The following is a 21,591-nucleotide window of genomic DNA, read 5'->3' on the forward strand; positions in this document are numbered from 1 at the left end:
TGGACTACAACTCCCATCATCACCTTGTGCCTGGGGATGATGGGAGTTATAGTCCAACAATATTTAGGGAGCCACAGTTGGGAACCCCTGATGTAGAAGGAGGAGGTTCAGCTATTCTCACCCCCCTACAGGCAGCTCTACCAACCCAAATCCCCCCCTTCTCAGCCAATGAAAGTTGCAGCATCCTGCCTGTCTATGCATCGTCACTCAGAACTCACAGAAGATGATGTTCCTGTCACCAGCTCCATCAGCTCCACCTGGCATCCGCTCATCCCACCTTCCTGGCTTTGTATCTGCTGCAAATTAACATCCAGCAGTCACCATAGTAACTGTTTGTTGTCTGCATGCTGTTGTTTCTAAGGTTATCAGTGAGGAGGGATGCATCTTTCCCCATTAGGAGAATGACCTTGAGGCAGAGAGTCTGTAAGTTGTCTCCTGTGTGCGTCAAAAATAACTTCCAGTGAAAACTCTCATCAGGGTAGTAACCATAACTACCACCTGCAGGCAGGTGCATGAGAACCCTCGTTTTCCAGGCAAAAGGAGCTTCTTCTGCTGGGCCAGGGGGCAGAGAGGAGCAATCCTGTGCCTGCTGAGAATCTTCATTAGACATCCCTAGCATTGTCCTGCCATCAGCCAAATTACAGTTCCCATGTTTCCCTAGGGAGTGGGAATAAATATTAAGAACCCAGTTTAAATCTGGGGTATTACTATTTGTTTGTTTGTTCGTTTATCTGTCTGTCCGTTCATCCGTCCGTCTGTCTGTCACATGTATATACTGCCCTATATAAAATCTCAGGGTGGTTTACACAGTGGGGAAGCAAGCTGCCTAGAGAGCAGGAGGCTGTTGGTTCGAATCCCCGCTGGTGTGTTTCCCAGAATAAGGGGAACTCCTATATCGGGCAGCAACAATATAGGAAAGTGTTAAAAGGCATCATCTCACACTGCCCGGGAGATGGCAATGGTCAACCACTCCTGTATTCTACCAAGAAAACCACTGGGGTCTCCAGGAGTTGACACTGACTCGACGGTACAATCTTTCCTTTTCCTTTTATACAGGGTGGTCAACTGACTAGAAAAAACAAATGTAGCTTGCTCCAGTGCCCTTTGCAGCAGCTTGATTTGCAGAAATCAGCAAGTAAAACTTTCCAGGCAAGGAGAGAAGCATTATCATCTAATAATGTCTGCAGATCAAGCTGCTGTTGGCAGCAGAGGAGCAGGGACATTCAAAACATTGGCAACCCTGACCTTAAGATCTGCTTGCACTCAATGTAGCTGCCAAGCTCCGCTGGTATTTGCTGGAGAATAGGCAACTCCCCAGATTCCAGGTGGCGTGGAGGGAGATCCCTTCTGATGTACTTTCTTGGTATATATCCACTGCATTTTGCATTTTGAGAACAGAATCTCACCTTTATGTTTTAAGACTATAATTGCCATAATAAATGACAATGGGATGAGGATGGCATTTAAACATCTGAACAGAGACTAAGTGCCCAATTCTATGCAAGTTTACTCAGCTGTGGGTCTTACTCCCAGTGCGTTATGCACAGGATCCTAAATGTATTCAAGTTTAAACACCTTAAGGCAGGGGTTCTCAAAATTTGGTCCCCAGATGTTCTTGGACTACAACTCCCATCATCCCAGTCACAATGGCCAGCCATTGTCACTGGGAATTATGGGAGATGTAGTCGAGCAACATCTGGGCTGGGGGCCCATATTTGAGTCCCCCTGCCTTAATGGCACATCTTTCATCTTCTTAGAGCTTACCACCTGCAGCCTGGATAATTACAAATCAGGACTTCCTCTTTGCAGAACTGAATTTTAACTAGAGCTTATCAGCCAATTAAAAAAACCATAGCCCATTAAATCATTTGAATTGCAGCCAATTACCTCATTAATTCAAACTGAATGCGTAGGGATAAAACAACTGTTCTGAAGGGAAAAAACAGGTTGTCTTTGTTTTTAGATGATGCACATACATGTCATCATAGCACAGACCATCTTAGTCTGGGAGTGGCCATCATTTAGTGCACATGCTGTGAAAGACCCCAGGTTCAGCTCTCTAGTTTAAAAGGATCTGGGTAGCAGGGCTGGAAAGGAACTCTGCCTGAAGCACTGGAGAGTTGCTGCCCATCAAAGAAAACAAGGCCAAATGAGATGGCCAACTCCCTGTCTCCATAGGAGAAGCCTCTCCTCTTTTAAGTTGGTTTCAGCCGCCCATGGTGCTTTCCGGGTTAGCCACTCAACAGCAGCAAAATGCTTCTGTTCAGGCAAATCACTTTCAAAATGGAAACAGCAGCGGGGAGCAATCTCGCGGAAACGAACAAGCTGAAAAACCAGCAACTTCTTTACAACGTCCTAGCACTATATCATAAGAACATAAGAACAGCCCTGCTGGATCAGGCCCAAGGAGGCCCATCTAGTCCAGCATCCTGTTTCACACAGTGGCCCACCAGATGCCACTGGAAGCCTACAGGCAGGAGTTGAGGGCAAGCCCTCTCTCCTGGAAGCCTACAGGCAGGAGTTGAGGGCAAGCCCTCTCTCCTGCTGTTACTCCCCTGCAACTGGTACTCAGAGGCATCCTGCCTTTGAGGCTGGAGGTGGCCTATAGCCCTCTAACTAGTAGCCATTGATAGATCTCTCCTCCATGAAGTCATCCAAACCCCTCTTAAAGCCATCCAGGTTGTTGGCTGTCACCACATCTTGTGGCAGAGAAAACAAGCCGATTATGTGTTGTGTGAAAAAGTACTTCCATTTGTTGGTCCTAGATTTCCCGGCAATCAATTTCATGGGAAATCGAAGCAATTAAATTCAAAACAAAGCATTGGAAATATGAACGGCACCCTGCTGGCAGTGTTGGGACTGTGGTGTCACAACACAGGATGTGTGGAAGCACCCTTCAGATATTCATTGTGACCCGTTGCAGGGTGTAATCTGGAAAGTACCCATGTTTTTTGTAAGTCCTTGTTCTATTTTTAAAAAAAGATAAATGAATGCAGATTTACTTCTTAGTTGATCAGGGGCACCTTCCAAATTGATCAAATAGTTTTTCATTGGTTAATCCAGGGGTTCCCAACCTGCAGTACTCCAGATGTTGCAAACTACAACTCCCACCACCCTGAACTACAATTTATTGTGGCTAGGAAGGATGGGAGTTTTAGTTCAGCAACATCTGGAGGATCTCGGATTGGGAACCCTTGAGTTAATCCAATCAACTGACTAAATCAGGGGTTCTCAAATTTAGTACCTCGGATGTCATTGTACTATAGCCTCCATCATCCCCAGCAACAATGGCCAGCCATTGTGTCTGGGGATGATGGGAGTTGTAGTTCAATGACATCTGAGGAGCCAGGTTGGAGGACATCCTAATACCAAAACCTCATTATTGCTTGCTGAGCCAACAGAGAACTGAAGACTCGTCAGAACAAGAGCTGTGTCTTGTTATTAATCTATAAAGCAAACTCTCGTGTGATGACCGCTTCTTCTCCGTGCTTCTGTAGTAGCAGCACTCGTCTTCCCCCAGAGATTGATGCACTCAGCAAACAGTGTTCTGGCCCAGTTCTTGCAGCTGAGAAGGATGACGCAGAGGGCAAGCAAGAAGGTTAAGTGGCTTGCTCAGGTTCTTGTGGGGTCAAATCCATTCCCATGGAGATGGCTCGAGTGGTGGGGGGCGGGGAGGAAAGGGCCTGTGTGGGCTGGCCTCTTGGGGAGTGTGAGTTTATAGGCGGTGGGTGAGTCAGTGGCAGGGCTGGGAATAGAAGCAGGAGCTCAGCCAGTCTCACCCAGTCCTCTGTCCACACACTTCTCATGCCTCGTCCTGTTTCAGGAAAACACCTTCCCTTCTCTTGCTACACCAGGTTGGCCCTTTTGCACAAAAAGGATTTTGGAGTGTCACTCGACAGCTGGTGCTTTGGCATGAGATTTTGGATCTCGGGTTAGTATGAATTCTTTGCTGAGTCTATTGGGGTAAAAAAAAAGAGAGAGATATAGAGCGCATGCAGATGCTGCCCAGTCATTCCAAGAGAGCTTGACTGACTGTATCGTCAAGCAATAAGGAGGATTTTGTTACACAGCACTGTGTACCAATGAGGGTAAAATGGCCTCATTCACCACCCAGAGTATCAGCTGTACAATTAGTATGCCAGCGTGGTGTAGTGGTTAGAGTGCTGGACTAGGACCGGGGAGACCCAAGTTCAAATCCCCACTCAGCCTCATGAGACTTGCTGGGTGACTCTGGGCCAGTCACTTCTCTCTCAGCCTGACCTACTTCACAGGGTTGTTGTGAAAGAGGAACTCAAGTATGTAGTACACCGCTCTGGGCTCCTTGGAGGAAGAGTGGGATATAATTGTAATAATAATAATAATAATAATAATAATAATAATAATATGAAAGGCTGGGTTGAGTAAGGTTGTGTCTGAGCAGCATATGAATCTGCCTTCAACTGAGCCACATCACCGATCCACCTGGCCCAGTCGGGTCTCCTCCAGGCATTCCAAACCTGTAGTACTCCCGATATTGCTGAATGACAACTCCCATCATCCCCAGCTGAAGGGAATTGTTTTGCTGCTTCCTGCCCAACTGCTGTATCAAGGCTGGGCAGAGTGCTGTATCAAGTTCCCTCTAAGAGGGATTCCCAGATGTTGTTGATGACAACTCCCATAATTCCCAAGCAAAAGCCATTGCAGCTGGGGATTCTGGGAGTTGTAGTCAACAACTTCTGGAAATCCCTGTTAGAGGGAACCCTGGGCTGGACCCAAAGGCCTGCCTGAAGACCAGTCTACTTTATTAAATCAGACTTGCTTCACACACAAACAGAAATAGGTGGCAAAATTATCCCTGGCTGGACTGTGCCACTGTACCCTCACTCATAGTCTGAGCTCTGAAGTGGCACCATCCAGGAACATCTCCTCTGATGCTGGCAGTAAATAGACCAAGCATGCCCCATGGCAGGCTGGGGTGCTTACTCAGAAGTCATTCCTGTGCTGCGCTTGGCTTGCCTACTCAGTGCATGCAGCTCTCATTCATTTCAGTGGATCCAGGGCTGGAACTTGAGGGTTATGAGGCTGGGCATGGCCAGAAACAGGCCACAATATCATGAGGCCAGGTGAGGCTGCAGATTGTCGGGGCACCAGCAGGGCAGTGACCATTGGAGCAGCTCTTTGGGGCTGTTCAGAACCCGGCCAACATGGCAAAGAGCGCCTTTCCTCATGCTCCTTGCAAAGTGTGCAAGCAACACTCGGAGGGAAGAGGAGGCTGACGGTGACCTGCCTTCCTCCCTGCCCCGCGCCCCATGCACATGCAAAGTTTGCAAGGGCGGGCTTTGAACGGCGGCTGCCCCCTCCCCAGGGGCATGGTCCTGCAATACTTGGGCCATCCCTGCCCAGCTCCTCACATTGCATGGAGCATCTCGGAGAGCGGCAGGCATAATGAGAGTGTTTGCATGCCCCCCTGCCTCTCCCAGGTGGAGGGGCTGCTAAGGGTGCATTGCCAGAGGGCAAGTAGAATCCTGGAACCATCACAAAGTCCCACCCCCCACCCCTCCGCCGCCGCCGCCGCCCCATGAACCTTTCTCACTTCCAGGCGAAACACAACAGTTCATCTGTGCTCATTGACATGTTTCTTTTTATTTTTCACAGAGAGGAGAGTCAAGGGGTGAAACCAACCTGGTTGGTGCTGGGCACGCCCGATACTTTATTGGTCCTTGAAATCTTGGGCAAAACTGCCCAGACAAAGTCCCAAACTACCAGTACACAAAAGAACGACACGAGGGACTCGGAGAGAGATGGGGAGGGCAGTGCTGAGCCAAGCGGTGCATCGGCCGACATCCCATCATCACACACAGCAGCACGTGAAAGTCTGACTGTCCAGACTGGCCCAGCCCAGGACTCACTTGGAAACATTTGGGGTTTATTTTCTCCCAGTGACAAATTTCCTTGCAGCATTCCCAGTGATTGGTGCTGATGGTGACAAGCAGGGTTTTCCGTGTGTGTGTGTGTGTGTGTGTGTGTGTGTGTGTGTGTGTGTGTGTGAAAGTCTTGCATTTAGCAAGTGAATGGTGTTGTCTTAAAAGTGACAAACAAGAATTAGGATTTAGGGCTTCTTCTTCTTCTTCTTCTTCTTTTTTAGGCATCCTTCAAGGCTGAATGTCAAAAGGGATGTTTGAAAAATAATTTGCCATTCAAAATGCAAATCCTGAAATTTTGCTGAACTTGTGCGGAGTTTCATTTATGCTACATGGCCTGTGTTCAGTTCTCTCTCTCTCGCTCGCTCACTCGCTCGCTCTCTCATAAGACACAAACAGCCAACGGGACTGATTCATGTAGGTTAAAGACAGACCTTTGCAGGGAATACATGGGTTTGTGTGGGGTTTTTTTAACATAACCCATGATCAGTTGCTATCTGTACTCATTCAGGAAGAGCAGATAATCCAAAGCAAATGCAAAGCGGGAGGGCAAGACAAGGGTGCAGGAATTACAAGGTTTTTTAAAACATCTCCAACGGTCAGCTGTGGATTCTACTCACATGCAGGTTACATTTGTGAAAATACAGTATATAATTTTCATGATAATAAATGGATTGGGTGCAACCTATACAGAAGGGAGGTCGGTTTGTGGGAGTGATTCTATATTTTTAAACTGTTTATGGAAGTAGCCAGATCTGGGGCTTTCCCCGCCTTAGTTGCTCTTGGTCCTGATCCAAGGTAGAGGGGAGAGTTTCAGTAGAACAGCTGAGGGCTACCTAAAGCATCTAGGTCAAGAGTTCCCAGCCATGGGCCTCCAGAAGTTGGACTACGAATCCCATCATCCCCAGCCACAATGGCTCAAGAATAATAATGGAATGATGGGAGTTGTTGTCCAACAACATCTGGGAACCCCTAAGGCTGGGAACCTGTGACCTCGGCAACAGCTAGAAATGAAGGAAACACAGACTGACTTGCATCAGACCACACACCTAATACCCGAAAAGGAAGCACAGAAGATATATAGATAGGAACTGTAATACTGGGTCTTTAGGGACTGGGAGATCCATGGCCATCAGCTGTTTGTCCAGTGGCTCTGGGCATCTTGGAATCCATTGAATCATGAGCAATCAACTGGAGAAAGGGAGCACTGCGGGGAAGGCACACCAGCTGGGACGATGCATTGACCGGCAGCTGTCCAGCAAATGGTGGTGGACATGGGGCAGGGATGGAGCTCCGTTCCAGCTGGGTTTCCCAAGGCCAAAATCTCAGGCTGGAGATGCTGCTAGTTAATCTTCTGAAGGGATATTACAGTTGAAGCTGACTGGGAGAAAGAGGAGCTGCTCTAACTTGTTTTCAGTAGGTGGTTTAAGGCTTGATTTGAGGTCCATTGTGCCAGTGGTGGAGAATGTTCACTTTAAAAGGAAAAAGGAGAGAGAAGGAGAAAGACAAAAGGAGAGAGAAGGAGAAAGACAAAAGGAAAGAGAAGGAGAAAGACAAAAGGAGGGGGAGAGAGAGAGAGAGAGAGAGAGAGAGAGAGAGAGAGAATGACTGCAGGTTTACACTGCATGTGTCTTCTGGTTCTCTACTAGCCTTGCAGGCATGACTCGCACACCAACATCCAAAATATCCTGGAGATGTTAATTTAGCACACATGTGAAGAATTCTGCTAGCGCTCTCTAGACATTGCCATGCCACACAGACACACACACCAGCCACAATTCCCAAGGATCCTTGGGAAGAAGGAACGACAGCAAAGCTAATTCCTATACAGACATTACATTCTATATGCGTCTGGGGGGTCTGTACACAGGGACATGTTTGTATGGGAATGGCTGCCTGTATTTGTGCTCGTTTTAAAAGTGAACCTGGGTACGATCCCCCACAAAGGCAGGGTATAGATCGGAAGTGTTCTACTGTACATGGACATAATATGTGTAGGGCTCTAATACATCTGCGGTGTAGGTATCCCTTTCAAAAGGGAAAGTGAGAGATGGACGTTAAAAGATTAAAACTGGGTTTCTGAGTCTCAGGCTGTGGTAAAAGGTGAGTCCTGGGTCTGAAAAGTTTAAAGTTCTAGCACATTCTCCTAAAACTTTGAATGTGCTTGCAACATTAAAATGTCTATTCACCTGAGTTTTGCATTCTCAATTCTATATTATATTGATTTGAAAGGCAGTGGGTATCGTGGAACTGGCTTAGAAATTACCAGCCAGACGTAACCATTTGGTTTTTCAGTTGTGGGTAAAATCAAATTTCAAAGTCAAAAACTCAATTCAGCTGAATGTTGAACTTGGTGAGCATTTTGGTTAGGACAGGTACTGGTAGGCTGGGTGGTTCACCAGGCTAAGACCAGTTAATTTTAATAAAGTAAGAGTCTTCTTCCGATCATTCTTTCGGCACATTCTATCAAATTATATCTGTGGAAATGAATGTGTGATGCCCATTCCCACATGCAAATGATCAAAACAATAAGAACTGATTCAATGCATGTATGAACTGGGCCTCAGTCCTCATCAACAATTGCATTGACTTAGAATGTGTGACGTAGAGTAATTCCAGCCCCCCCCCCCCGTTAGTCCAGCATCCCGCTTTCCACACTGAATATATCTGAGAAACCCACAAGCAGGGCTCAAAAGTCAATGCCTTCTCCTCCAATTGCCCCCTGGCATCTGGTATTCAGAGAGACACTGCCTCTGTACATAAAAGTGCAGTTAGAACATGTAAGTACTAGTTAGCCATCATGACTTATACCCAATGACAGAGAGATGCTTCTCTATGAATTTGTTTAACCCCCCTCTGAAATACCTCTAAGCCAACGGCCGTCACATCTTATGGCAATGAATTCCACAAATTAACTATGTATTGCGTGAAACCCTTCCTTCAGTTTGCCCTGAATGATCAATTTCTGCTAATCAATTTCTTGGGTCCCAGATTCTAATATGAGAGAGAGAGAGAGAGAGAGAGAGAGAGAGAGAGAGAGAGAGAGAGAGAGAGAGAGAGAGGATCTCAAAGCCTTTGGTCTGCAATAAGTCCCCATTTCTCCAAAAACCCTCATACAGTGAAGGGTCGATTCCAATTCTGCTCTTACATGCACCAAACAAGGGTGAACTCTACCTGCCCGCTCAGAAGAACGGCTGGTGTCTTTCTTCTTAGAATTCCCCCAGTGCAGGAAAACAGGGGGCTTTGGGGATCTTTTTGCACAATCCACAGTGACAATCTCAAATTAGTCACTACAGATGCATTTGGAGGCAGGGCTCTCCTTAGGGAAGGCCCCCCACTCATTTAACCCCTATTAAAATTAATGGGAAGGGAGACCCACGCTAGCTGATTTACCCCAGGCCCTCCACCCCCACCAGGGCTCTCTAAGGACAGCCTTCTTTGGAGGGAGCCACACCCAGTCCTGGTTGCCTGTGGAATGTCTCCATATAACATACAACACGTGATGGCAAGCAGACGTTTGCCCACTAATTGTTCACACTTCCATTTTCAAATGTACACTTAAAACGTCTCCAGCCTAGATGCAGAAAAATGTCATGGCTGAAGCTGCTGCTCAATAATATTTCAAGATAGTACTGGACGTGGGAGGAGAACCATTTTTGTGCCACTATAATTGTGTGTGCATCAACTCAATATGGGAGCTTGTTTTCATCGGGCCAACGTTTTGGTGGTGCAAGTAAGTATGTAGTAACTTACAAATTACACAACATTCTTTATGAGGCTGCATCCAAAGGCAGCGTCTTCTCAGCTCTGTGTAGTGCAACATTTATTGGAACTGTAAGTATATCCTATCTAATAGAGGGTAATTAAAGAGCCCTTCAAATGGTAGCAGCTCATCAGGGGGGGCACCAGGGGGCGCTAATAAGCCAAGGGGTGCCAAAGGAGGTGCAGCTGCCTCTAATTCTTGGCAGCAGCTGGGGTTGCTTCTCTCTCCCACCCTGCCCGAGAGCCCTGCTGCCTGCAGGCTGGCCATTAATCAGGTAGAGCTGCGCAGCTCTACCTGATGAATGGCCAGCCTGCAGGCAGCACAGGAAACATATGCATGCCTCACACATGTAGAGAGACTGCACCTGCAGCCTTTACAGGGGGCTAGTAAAGTCCCAACGGCTGCTGACAAATTGCAGGTTACCTCCAGATTACTTCAGCAACCGGGTAAGAGGGTTATTATTGCACGGCTTAGTTAATGTGCCTTGTTTCCCTTGCTGCAAAGGGTCAGAGCTACAATTTAGCTGGAATAAAAGCAAGCTGTGTGTGACGCTCTCCTGGGGAGACACCCCATTATGAGGGGTGTGTCGAGAACAAATAGCATTAACTCGGAGAGACGCCAAATAGGTGGCTATAACAATGGGAGCTGGGAAAGGTGGCTTGAATAGGATGTTGCGTCCTATGAGAAATGCACTTCAATGTGCGGGCTAATGACAGGGCTTGTGGCCTTTGTGCCAGGGAGTCTACCACTGCCCTAGGCTGGAAATGAGGGGGGGAGGGGGAGGGGTTGGCTGCTAGAATGGTAACGATTCGGGAGTTGGCTTCCTCGTGGAACTGTGGGAGCGATGAACCTTAAAACCCTGAGCAGAGAGGAAGATCCACACAGAAACAGTCCATGCAGCTAAGAACCTTCATAAGAAGATCATAAGAAGACCAAAGGCTTAGCTGGTCCAGCCTCCTTTTCCCCACCGTGGCCCACCAGATGCCTCCCACAGCCCACAAGAAGGAGATGAAGGCATGCCCTCTCTCTCCTCCTGCTGCTCCTCTGCAGCTAGTATTCAGAGGCAGAAGCAGCTCTCAAAGGAGCCAGGCTGCCTCAGTACCGAAGCCAGATGCCCCAAGGGAAGCCAGATGCCGGTCTTCATGGCAATAGCCTCCTTCCATGGCAGCTCTGCAGCTGGCATTCACTGGCATCTGGCTGTCATGGGTAGCAGCCTTGACAGAGCTATCCTCCATGGAGTGTCTAATCCAAAGGTTCCCAGTCTTGGGTCCTCAGATGTTGTGGGACTACAACTCCCATTATCCCCTGCCACGATGATTGAAGGTTGGGAATGATGGGAACTGCAGTCCAGCTGTATCTGGGGACCTAAGGTTAAGGCCACCTGCTGTAGCAAATTGCCACTCGCTTTGGGACAACTTGCCCTTTCAGATTGGTTTGCTCCTGGTTTAGACTAGTGGCAATCTGCTACCAAGCACAGGATCTGCATTTCCCCAGTAGCATATGGATGGAGGCACACACAGCTCCACAACAAGCCAGGCTGGCATTTCCAAGGCAAATCCCTGATGAGTTTGGAATAGCAGGCAGGTCTGATTCTGAATCAGGCTAGACATGTATATGATAATTTCTTTAGGTGACAGAAGATGGAAGAATCATGACCCTGATCGGGCACTCATCTTTCTATTGCTTCCATTAAACAGGGCGTGCAGGTTTCTGATAGCGTTTGAAAAACCTGCTTGACCAGAACCAGAACTGATGCTCCTACTACTTTCAGCTCACTGAGGCTTCAGCATTTTTCAAGAGAGCTGAAGGTGGCATCATACAGACATTCTCCCACTGTTCTCTCAGATCAAGCAGGCTTTGCAGACTTCTGAAGCAAACAGAGGGCTATTTCACACATTCCACAACCAGGAATTGTGGTTTGCCACTAACGTCACACTCAACAGCGTGGGACAGCAGTGGGCAGTCTTGGCTCTTGGAGGAGTGTCCTGGGCAATCGGTATGTTCTGAAACACCTTTTTTTTTCATATTCAAGTGTAACATTTTAAAGTAGCAGCTTCCTACCCTGAGCTGGGGGTTGAACCTCCAAGGTCCCTTCCATCCCTAACATTCTATGATTCAAAGACATCTTAGGTGTACATCTAGAAAATGTAATGTGTGAAGACACCCAGAAATGGGCAAAGTCTACAGATCGTATGCTTCCATCATACCCCTTTCAACACTCTCAAAAAGGCTACAGTCTGGCTGCAGTCTCTGAAGTCTTATTCCGTCTGCTAGAAAAGGGTGTCCCAACCTTGAATCTCCAGAGGTTGTTGAACTACAACTCCCATAATCCCCAGTCACAATAGCCTTCAACCATTATGCCTGGGGATTATGGGGGTTGTCGCCCAACAATATCCAGGGATCCAAGGTTTGGGATCCCTGTTCTAGCAGACCGTTCCAGAGGAGTACATCTCAGATCCAGAACCTGAAATGCCTGACATCCGTAGCCAGGTGGTGCCCCCATTCTGTCAGTCAGTTCCCCCCCATTAAGAGATTTGCAGGCAGTATTTGCACAGCTGGGCTGAGCACTGGGATTAGAAGATGGGAGTGAGGCGATCCATACAGTTCATACTTGGAAGTATTTTGACTGAGAAGAGCTTGGTTTCCGCAGCCTGCGGTCTCTATAGGTCAGAGACCTCACCTGAATAGGCGCTGGGCTCCTCCTCTGACCTGGTGGTCACCTTGAACTGGCGCCGTAGGAACCCACCATAGCGCTTCTGATTGTCCCACTTGAGCTTGGGGCGGATTCTGCGCATGAAGCCTCCATACCGCTTGTGCAGGCCTTCCAGCTCTTGCCCGTCATCTTCAACAGCTGCCACTTCTGAACCTCTCTTGGGATATTTTCTGAGGAAGCCCCCATAACGCTTCATCTCATCCTTGGGAGACCCCGTGTCTGAGTCTGCCCCATTGTAGCCCAAATCCCCAGTCTCCAGCACTGCTGGGTCGTCTTCCTCTGCCCCCATCTCGGAAGCTGCCCTTTCCCCAATCTTGCGGAAGAACCCGCCATACTTCTTGCTGATGTCGCCCCTGGCATGGGTGTTTTCACGGAGCAGAGCAAAGATCTTATTCTTGTCCTGATTCTTCATGAACCCACCATAACGTTTGACCAGCGCACTGTACAGCTCCCAGGGGCTGAGCTCCCCCTCCTCTTCCGCCTTCTCCTCCTCATCCACCTGGGACAGCCTCTTGGCCTCCCCCTCCATCAGAAAGGGGGTGAAGACAGTCAACGCCTGCTTGCACTTCTCCCACTCCGCACTGGACAGCAAGGACCCCTGGCACTCCAGAGAGCAAATCTGCAAGACACCAACAAAATAGGGTTGCCATTGCCATATCCAAGCTTCCCAGATCCAGGTGGGCTAATTTGCATATTATGCAAATTATGTGGCAGCTAATTTGCATTTTATTCATTTATTTATTTGACAGATTTGTCTACTTTCCCTTCCTTCTCTGCCCTCCCATGTGATCAGATCCAGAGTAAAATCTGGGCAATCTAGGCAACGCATTTGAAATCTGTGTAAATCTGGGTGGGATTTAGCAGCCAGATGGTGCTAAATCCGGGGGCTACCTTAAATTCTGGGGGACATGGCAAGGCTACCACAAAAAGATGAGCTTTCAAGTTGGCTCAGCTCCGCAGTCGGTTCACTCCTTTATAACAGCACTTCTTTAAAAGGGAGGGAAGAGGGAGTGTGGGACACAAACCATTTTGCATATCCGATTAGTGACAAGGCATTCAAGCCCAAGAACACATTTGGCTGGAAAGGCAGCTAGGGCCAGTAGACTGACGGCACAAAGGAATGACTCGGTGGCTTCCCTCAGCACCAACTAGCCCAGGCTAATGGAAGGCAGCAGATCTAAGAATCGATATCAGCCAGTGCTACCAGATTGGCCCTCTAGTGTCACCTGACTTCCTACACCAGGTGGATTGTAATTGTATGAATCCCCCTGATTAAAGTGCCTGCCGTTTCCTCCTCTGACCAGCAGCTCTGTTGGTGCAAGGAATTGGAGTCTGACTCTCAGGGAACTGAGTTCAAGCCCCACATTGCACAACAGGAGCCAGGCTTCGTGTTTCCCAGAATATAGTCTGGGACCCCACTGAGGTTGCTAAAAAAAAAAAAGAGGAGTGGGATTGGGAGATCCTGACTGATGGGGTGCAGCTTCCTCAGGATGGACATGCAGTGGCATGGGAAGAAAGGCATTTCCAGTTGCAAGATCCCAAAGCCTGTTCATGTTCAGAATTAAATCCCACCCCCTGCCCCTGCAAAAGCATGGTAAGTGAAGTTAAATCTGCAGGGCTCTAATTCCAGTAATCTTGTGGAATTGGACCTGGCTGGTCACAGAACTAGGAATCTGTGGTACATGGAACACAAGTTGCATGTAATGATTTCTGCAACCTCCACTCAGATTCTTAAACAGCAAGGAGTAAAAAGTGTCCTCTTTGTGTGGAAGGATCAATGAGTTTCAGTTCTCAGAGGGGACCAGGGAGTAGTAAAGGTGTAAGTTGAGGAGAGAACTCCTGTGAGAAGGCAGGCTGTGTTTCCACTCTTAAACGGCTGTTTGACTGTCCTCCTTTCTACATGGTGCCAGTAGTGGGATAAACTCCAAGTGAGTCAGAAAGTAGCAGGAAGTGTGAAAACAAGGAAGGACTCCCTATGAGGGGGCCGTGTGTGTTTCGCCATAGCACTTTCCAGATTAGCCGCTCAACAGTGGCAAAATGTTCTGTTCAGAACAAATCACATTCAAAAAGTAAATAGCAAAGCGCCCAGCAGGGGGCGCACTCTCGCGAAAACTATCAACCCGAAAAAACAGCAAAATTTTTAATGCCAGATATACAATGTTATAGCACTATATTGCAGCAATTAAATTTGAAACAAGGCATTGGAAATCTGAACCGTACCCTGCTGTCAGCATAGGGACTGCGGTGTCACAACACAGAAAGTGTAGAAGCACACTTCAGAGATACGTTGTGACTCCGTTGCAGAGTGTAATCTGGAAAGAGCCCATTACAGTAAATTGTTGCTTGTCTTTTCTAGCACACCACACTTCAGGGCTGCAGGCAGCAGCCGAGAGATCTCTGCCTTCTACCCAATGAAGTTTGGGGCTCTCTCCTAACATGGAGCTCATTTTAACCTCTGTTTGGCCATCATCCATGGTATCAGATTGTATAAAACGTAGTCAGAGTTAGGTGCCTCCTATATCAGTGGTTTCCAAGCTTGAGTCTTCAGATGTTGGTTCAAAGTTCCCATCATCCCCAAGGATCTATAGCCCCAGATCTATAGGCACAGGAAAGATGGGTTGGAGCTGGGTCACCATCTGCTTGGATATACAGATCGGATTAGGAGCCCTGCTGCATCTTTCGCATGTGGGATTTCATTCATTCGGGTGGGCAGGGGCAGTCCACCCCCTGACCCTCCCGGTCACTTACTAAGGGGTTGATGAACTTCTCCAGGTCCTGTTCATGAAGAGCACACTTCGAGCACTGGGTGGCACAGTCCGCTGCGGCCGTGGAAGCCAAACCCAGGCAAAGGGCCAGTCCCAGAAGTTGCCACTCCATTTTCCCTCACAGGCACCTGAAGAAATGGGAAGAGAAATGAACCAGTAAGTGGTGGATGGTCACAGATATGAAGGGAAGGGGGTGTGAGATTGACCCATCAGAATAAGCTGCACAGTTGAGAGGCAGCCCTCGCCTTCGTCTAATAATGACCTTGTGCCAGAATAATCTGTCTGAGAGATTCTACAGCCAGATGCAGAGTTTGATGGGGAAGGAGGAGATGAGGAGGCGCCATGGGGAGACTCTGAGATGGGCCATTCGGCGCTGTGTGGTGAAGGGTATGAATTAACCTGCCGATTGTCAAAAGCTCCTTCCTCATTCCTGTGGAGTTCCTTGCTGGAGAAAGCAGAAGGCTTATGGGAAGAGAGCTGGTCTTGTGTTAGTAAGCATGAATTGTCCCCTTTGCTAAGCAGGGTCCACCTTGGTTTGCATTTGAAACTGCTGTAATATTTTCCCCTTAGAACAGTAGTAATAGCTCAGTCAAAGAGTATCTACATGCTTGCATGCAGGAGGCCCCAAGTTCCCTCCCTGGCATCTCTGAGATAGGGCTGAGAGAGACTGCAACCTTGAAGAAGCCGCTGCCAGTCTGGGTAGATGAGGCCTGCTCAACTTTGGCCCCCCAGTTGTTTTTGGACTACAACTCCCATAATCCCCAGCTACAGTGGCCAATAGCCAGGGATCATGGGAATCGTAGGCCAACATCTGCAGAAGGGCCAAAGTTGAGCAGGCCTGGTGTAGACAATACTGAGCTACATGGACCAAGGGTCTGAGTCAGAATAAGGCAGCTTCCTATGTAAGGCACATCTTGAAACTATTCAACTAAGCCACTGTGCACAGCTGCAATCTAAATACCATTGCTTTAGGCTTCTCATGACCTCATCCAGGAGGCGGACTTGGGCAGTCATCAGCGTTTCAAGGGTTCCAGTAAGCTTTGGACTTCACTGGAACAACAACTGTGGCCTCCAGGAGCTGTCCAGGGTCCTTTGGAGCCTGCCCCTAGACTGCTGTCAGGAAACCTGCTGTTTTATCCTTGCAGTCTCCATCCCAGCACCCTGCTGCAGGCCAGTTTCCTTCAGACATTGCCCAGCATGCTATGAGCTCCCAGTCTGATCAGAAAAGAACGACGACACTGAATTGGCTCCTTGTCACTTTCAGTATCAATTTGAAATGTACAGTCCTGGTGTTTAAAGTTCACTATCCCTAACTGGTGAAGGATACACCATTTCCCCCCCCCTCCTTTTAAAAAACTTTTATACCTCCCTTCCAAAAGGCTCAGGGCGGTTTACATTAAAACACCATTAAAATCAGTTAATAATTAAAATAAAAATTATAAAGCATAAAAACAATGATTAACAATTAAAAACATCATAAAACAACAATTAAATAATCAGAACAATTTAAAAACAAGTTTTAAAAAGCTGAGAAAGCCTGGTTGAAGAGATGCGTTTTCAGGTGTTTTTTTAAAATTGCCAGAGATGTGGAGGATCGTATCTCAGCAGGGAGCACATTCCACAATCTCGGGGCAGCAGCCGAGAAGGCCCGTCTCTGTGTAGCCACCAAACGAGTTGGCGGCAACTGGAGATGGACCTCCTCAAGTGACCTCAATGGGTGGTGGGGCTCATAGCGAAGAAGACGCTCTCTTAAATACCCAGGGCCTAAGCCGTTTAGGGCTTTATAAGTTATAACTAGCACTTTGTATTTTGCCCGGAAACCAATTGGCAGCCAGTGTAACTCCATCAACAAAGGAGTAATTTGATCTCTCCGAGATGACCCAGAGACCAACTTGGCTGCCGCATTCTGAACCAACTGAAGTTTCCGGACTATGTACAAAGGCAGCCCCATGTAGAGCGCATTACAGAAATCCAGTCTGGAGGTTACCAACAAATGTACCACTGTTTTGAGGTCATTGATCTCGAGAAACGGGTGCAGCTGGCGTATCAGCCAAAGCTGATAGAAAGCACCCCTGGCCACTGCCTCAACCTGAGAAACCAAGAAGAGATGTTGATCCAGAAGTACTCCCAGACTGCGAACCTGTTCCTTTTGGGGAAGTGTGACCCCGTCTAGAACAGGCAGATCAAAATCATATCTGGAGTTCCGACCCTGCACAATAAGTACCTCTGTCTTATCTGGATTCAGCTTCAGTTTATTCTCCCTCGTCCCGCCCATTACTGCTTCCAGGCAGGCATTTAGGGAGGATATGCCAACTCCTGAAGAAGTTGACATGGAGAAGTAGATCTGGGTGTCATCAGCATACTGGTAACACCCAGCTCCAAATCCCCTGATGATCTCTCCCAGCGGTTTCATGTAGATGTTAAAAAGCATTGGAGAGAGTATGGAGCCTTGAGGAACACCATACTTAAGCTCAGATTTTGAAGAGCAACAATCTCCAATCGACACCATCTTGAATCTGTCCGAGAGGTAGGAGCGGAACCACTGTAAAGCAGTGCCTCCCACCCCCAACACCCTCAGACGTTCCAGAAGGATACTATGGTCGATAGTATTGAAAGCCGCCGAGAGATCCAAGAGGACCAACAGAGTCACACTTCCTCTTTCGATTGCCAATTGGAGATCATCTATCAGGCCGACCAAGGCAGTCTCCACCCCATAGCCCGCCTGAAAACCAGTTTGAAATGGGTCTAGATAATCAGTTTCCTCCAAGACCGCCTGGAGCTGAGAGGCCACCACCCTCTCAATTACCTTGCCCAGCCATGGGAGATTGGAAAATGGCCTATAATTGCTCAGCTCTGAAGGATCTAACGCAGGCTTCTTTAGAAGAGGTCTAATAATTGCCTCCTTAAGACAAGGAGGCATCCTGCCTCCCCACAGAGAAGCATTTATGATTTCTACCAGGCCACCTACAACAGCCTCCCTGCTAGATAGAACAAGCCATGTTGGACAAGGGTCAAGAGGACAAGTGGTAGGCCTCACTGCTCCAAGCAGCTTGTCCACATCATCAGGAGTCACAAACTGAAACCGATCCAGTCAAATCGTATAATAGGAGTTGTCGGACATCTCCAGTTCAGACATCAAATTAATTGTGGAGTCTCCATCTAAGTCGGCCCGAATCCGAGAGATTTTGTCTGCGAAAAATTCATTAAACACACCACAGCGGGTAACTGATGCTTCCAAATTCTGGTTCAAGGGAGAGGGGGAAGATATTAGTCCCCTCACAACCCTGAACAACTCCGCCAGACGTGAACTCGCAGAGGCAATAAGGGCAGAAAACAACCGCTTCTTTGCCACACGTATTGCCTGAGCATAAATCTTTAAATGTGCTCCATGTCGTAATCTGTTGGATTCAAGTCGGGTTTTTCTCCACTTGCGCTCCAGTCGCCTACCTTGCTGCTTCAGCCCCCGTAGATCTTCCATATACCAAGGGGCCAATTTTGAAGCAGGTCGGAGGGGACGCTTAGGAGCAATCGTGTGTACTGCCCTGGTGAGCAAGTTGTTCCAGTTCTCAACCAGGGCATCAACAGGATCACCAGCAGAGCCAACACTGAATCCCTCCAAGGCTTCTTAGAATCCTACTGGATCCAGTGACCTCTTCAGGCGGACCATTATAATAGGCCCCTCACCCCTGCGAAAGTGGAAAGCGGTTGTAAGTCCAACCTTAACCAGATGGTGGTCCGTCCATGACAACGGGGAGACCGTAGGAGTCCCCACCCACAGAACACCACCCTGATCAGAATAAAAGACCAAATCAAGCATGTGACCTGCAATATGCATCGATCCAGAGACCACTTGGGATAGGCCCATAGTTGTCATGGCCACTATGAACTCGTGAGCTGCCCCAGACAAATTGGTCCCAAAATGAACATTGACGTCCCCCAGCACCAAAAGTCTGGGAGACTCCAACGCAAGTTCTGTGACCAAGTCCGTGAGCTCAGTAAGGGATTCTGTTGGGCAGCGGGGCGATCGGTACACCAGCAGAAGTCCCAATCTATCCCTGGTCCCCAAACTCAAGTACACACATTCGATATGGTCTGATACCCTAACAGGGACCCTGGTAAGGGAGATGTTATCCTTATAGACCACAGCCACTCCACCTCCCCGCCCACATCCCCTCACCTGCTCCTCTACAGAATATCCTGGCGGGAGAAGCTGGGACCAAACTGGACCACTAGCCTTCCCCAACCAAGTCTCAGTAATACACATCAGGTTGGCCCCTTCATCCATGATCAAATCGTGGATGAGTTCTGATTTATTTTGGACTGACCTGGCATTGCAGAGGAGCAAGGTAAGGTTATGTGGGATGTTGGTAGTGCTCCCCGAGGTCAAAGAGCTGGCAGGACAGCTGGAAAGGGGGACAGCTATTAGATTTCTGACCACCCTTCCCCTGGAACAGCCCGCTGACCTGCCAACGTTTCTTCTTCTATTCCCCACCACCACCGGAATAGCTGTCCCACCTTCAACGAAGGCACTCCCTGCCTCCCCATCTCCAGACAAACCCACACACATTGCAACTTCAACCCAACCTCAGCACCACTTAAAACTGATTGAACAGAAGCCCCACTATTGAATGCCTCCCTCTATACAAATGGTTGGACAAAGTGTCCAGCCCTCGCCCTCGTTTCTCCCCCAAAGGGGCGACCCTTCAGTGGCGACCCCGCTGGTGGTGGGCCTGCCGCCACTGGCAGTCTTCCTATATAGGCTGAGCAGCAAGCTCAGCAGGTGGAACCAGGAAAAACTGCCCAGTCACCCTTACAGCCCCAGTCCTGCAAAGCCTCTCCGCAAGCAGTCCTGGGGGGAGACAGATGGCTGGTCTTGTGGTAGCAAGTATGAATTTGCTAAGCAGGGTCGGCCCTGATTTTCATTTGAAGGGGAGACTACATGGGGGATGGGGCCATAGCTCAGTGGAAGAGCACCTGCCTGCTTGCATGCAGAAGGTTCCAAGTTCCCTCCCAGGCAGCATCTCTGAGATAGGCCTGAGAGAGACTCCTGCCTGAAACCTTAGAGAAGCTGCTGCCAGTCTGTGTAGACAATACTGAGCTAGAAGGATCTATGGTCTGACTCAGTATATGGTAGCTTCCTGTATTGCTATGTATCTGCTCCCGCAGCAACCCTTTTATCTTTTCTGGACCAGTTCATAAGTTGTCCGTTGCCTTTGTCTCATTTTCTCTGGTACTTTTGCTGTAATGTTTTCTGTGCTGGAAACTGGCTTCCCTTCTCTGTTTCTCAGGTTGTCTCTCCCCCCTACTCCAAGCCCTTCTTCAAGCAGAGACTGTTCAGCTGATCTTTAAGACTGTGATAGAACGCAGGGATGCAAGTGCTCTTTAAAGTATTGCTTCATATCACACACCTTTTTGGGAGAAGCTTTCTCCTCCAGAGCCACCATATCCAGCAAAGGCTGCCCTGACTGTAAGATTAATCTTATTGGTAAGATTATTTTTATTGGATTATTTTTTATTGGTCTTGGGGGTGTAGGTGTACCAAGCCATCTCTTCGATCTCCACTGTGAAAAGTATGTATGGTCAGAATGTATGGACCCAGCCACAGAGGGACTTCATTTTGAAAAGTCAAAGCAAGCACTGTGAATTTCCATAGAAGGCCCCATTGACCACCAGGGAGGCTTTACGCACAGGGCTTCTGCCCCGAATCTCCTCCAGGAGAGAGTATGTGTGTTCACACACCAGCCAAACGTACCCCAAAGTCCTGCCGAGATCCTTGGACCCACGCCACACACATTGGGCTTTGTCTTGCAAATTCTAGCTTATCTCCAGGTATTTCTGGGTTTTTAAAATGCTGTTTTTAAGCTACTTTTTCTGAAAGTTCCAGAGCAAATAGGGAGAGAAACTGACATAGAACAATAGCATGATAAGAAGGATACTCTCTTCAGAAATGCAGATCTATCTCTGCAGGGAGCTCTTTCTCTCCCTCCACCCCCATTGGCTAGAAGGAAAACACAGAGAGGCATGCCATGTGAACTTGCATCAATACAAAAACCGAGAGCAGAGGGGAGGGGCTGCTTCCCTCAATGCCATGAGTGTGATTCGAAGTCGCTTCGCTCACTGTTTACCTTGCAGCACGAAGCCATGTGCAAATAACTCCCAGTAGCAGCTTACCCTAATGAACAGTGGGGGAGGGGGGCAAAAGAGGCTGCTCCTCTCTCTCCCACCCTGCCCAAGAGCCATGCTGCCTGAAGGCTGGCCATTTGTCAGGTAGACACACTCTCTCTACCTGTTGAATGGCCAGCCTTCAGGCAGCATGGTTCTTGGGCAGGGTGGGAGAGAGAGGAGCAGCCTGAGCTGTTGGGAAACAAAGGCAGCTGTGCCCGGTTTTGGTGCCCTCCTGGCTCTTTAGGACGAGCCACGACTGTTGACCACAGGAGGGATGACTGTAGG

The 21,591-nt window shown here is 48.4% G+C and overlaps 1 protein-coding gene across 3 annotated transcripts in view; it reads right to left on the reverse strand.

Annotated features, from left to right (window-relative positions):
* Positions 1-3,797: 3,797 nt before the first annotated feature.
* The window catches only part of PDYN (prodynorphin), a 40,713-nt gene continuing 22,919 nt past the window's right edge, over positions 3,798-21,591 (reverse strand). The window contains exons 2-4 of one of the 3 annotated variants that reach the window (XM_053243865.1): positions 15,125-15,269; positions 12,344-12,995; positions 3,798-3,955 (exon numbers count right to left, since the gene is read on the reverse strand). In XM_053243865.1, the coding sequence (XP_053099840.1) occupies positions 3,933-3,955; positions 12,344-12,995; positions 15,125-15,253 (804 nt within the window). In that variant the 5' untranslated portion in view covers positions 15,254-15,269 and the 3' untranslated portion in view covers positions 3,798-3,932. Of the gene's footprint in view, positions 3,956-5,602; positions 12,996-15,124; positions 15,270-21,591 lie in introns of those variants that run through there. The other 2 variants (XM_053243864.1, XM_053243866.1) reach the window with 2 other exon arrangements.

Source organism: Hemicordylus capensis, chromosome 4 (assembly GCF_027244095.1).
Source record: "Hemicordylus capensis ecotype Gifberg chromosome 4, rHemCap1.1.pri, whole genome shotgun sequence".
Taxonomy (NCBI): Eukaryota; Metazoa; Chordata; class Lepidosauria; order Squamata; family Cordylidae; genus Hemicordylus; species Hemicordylus capensis.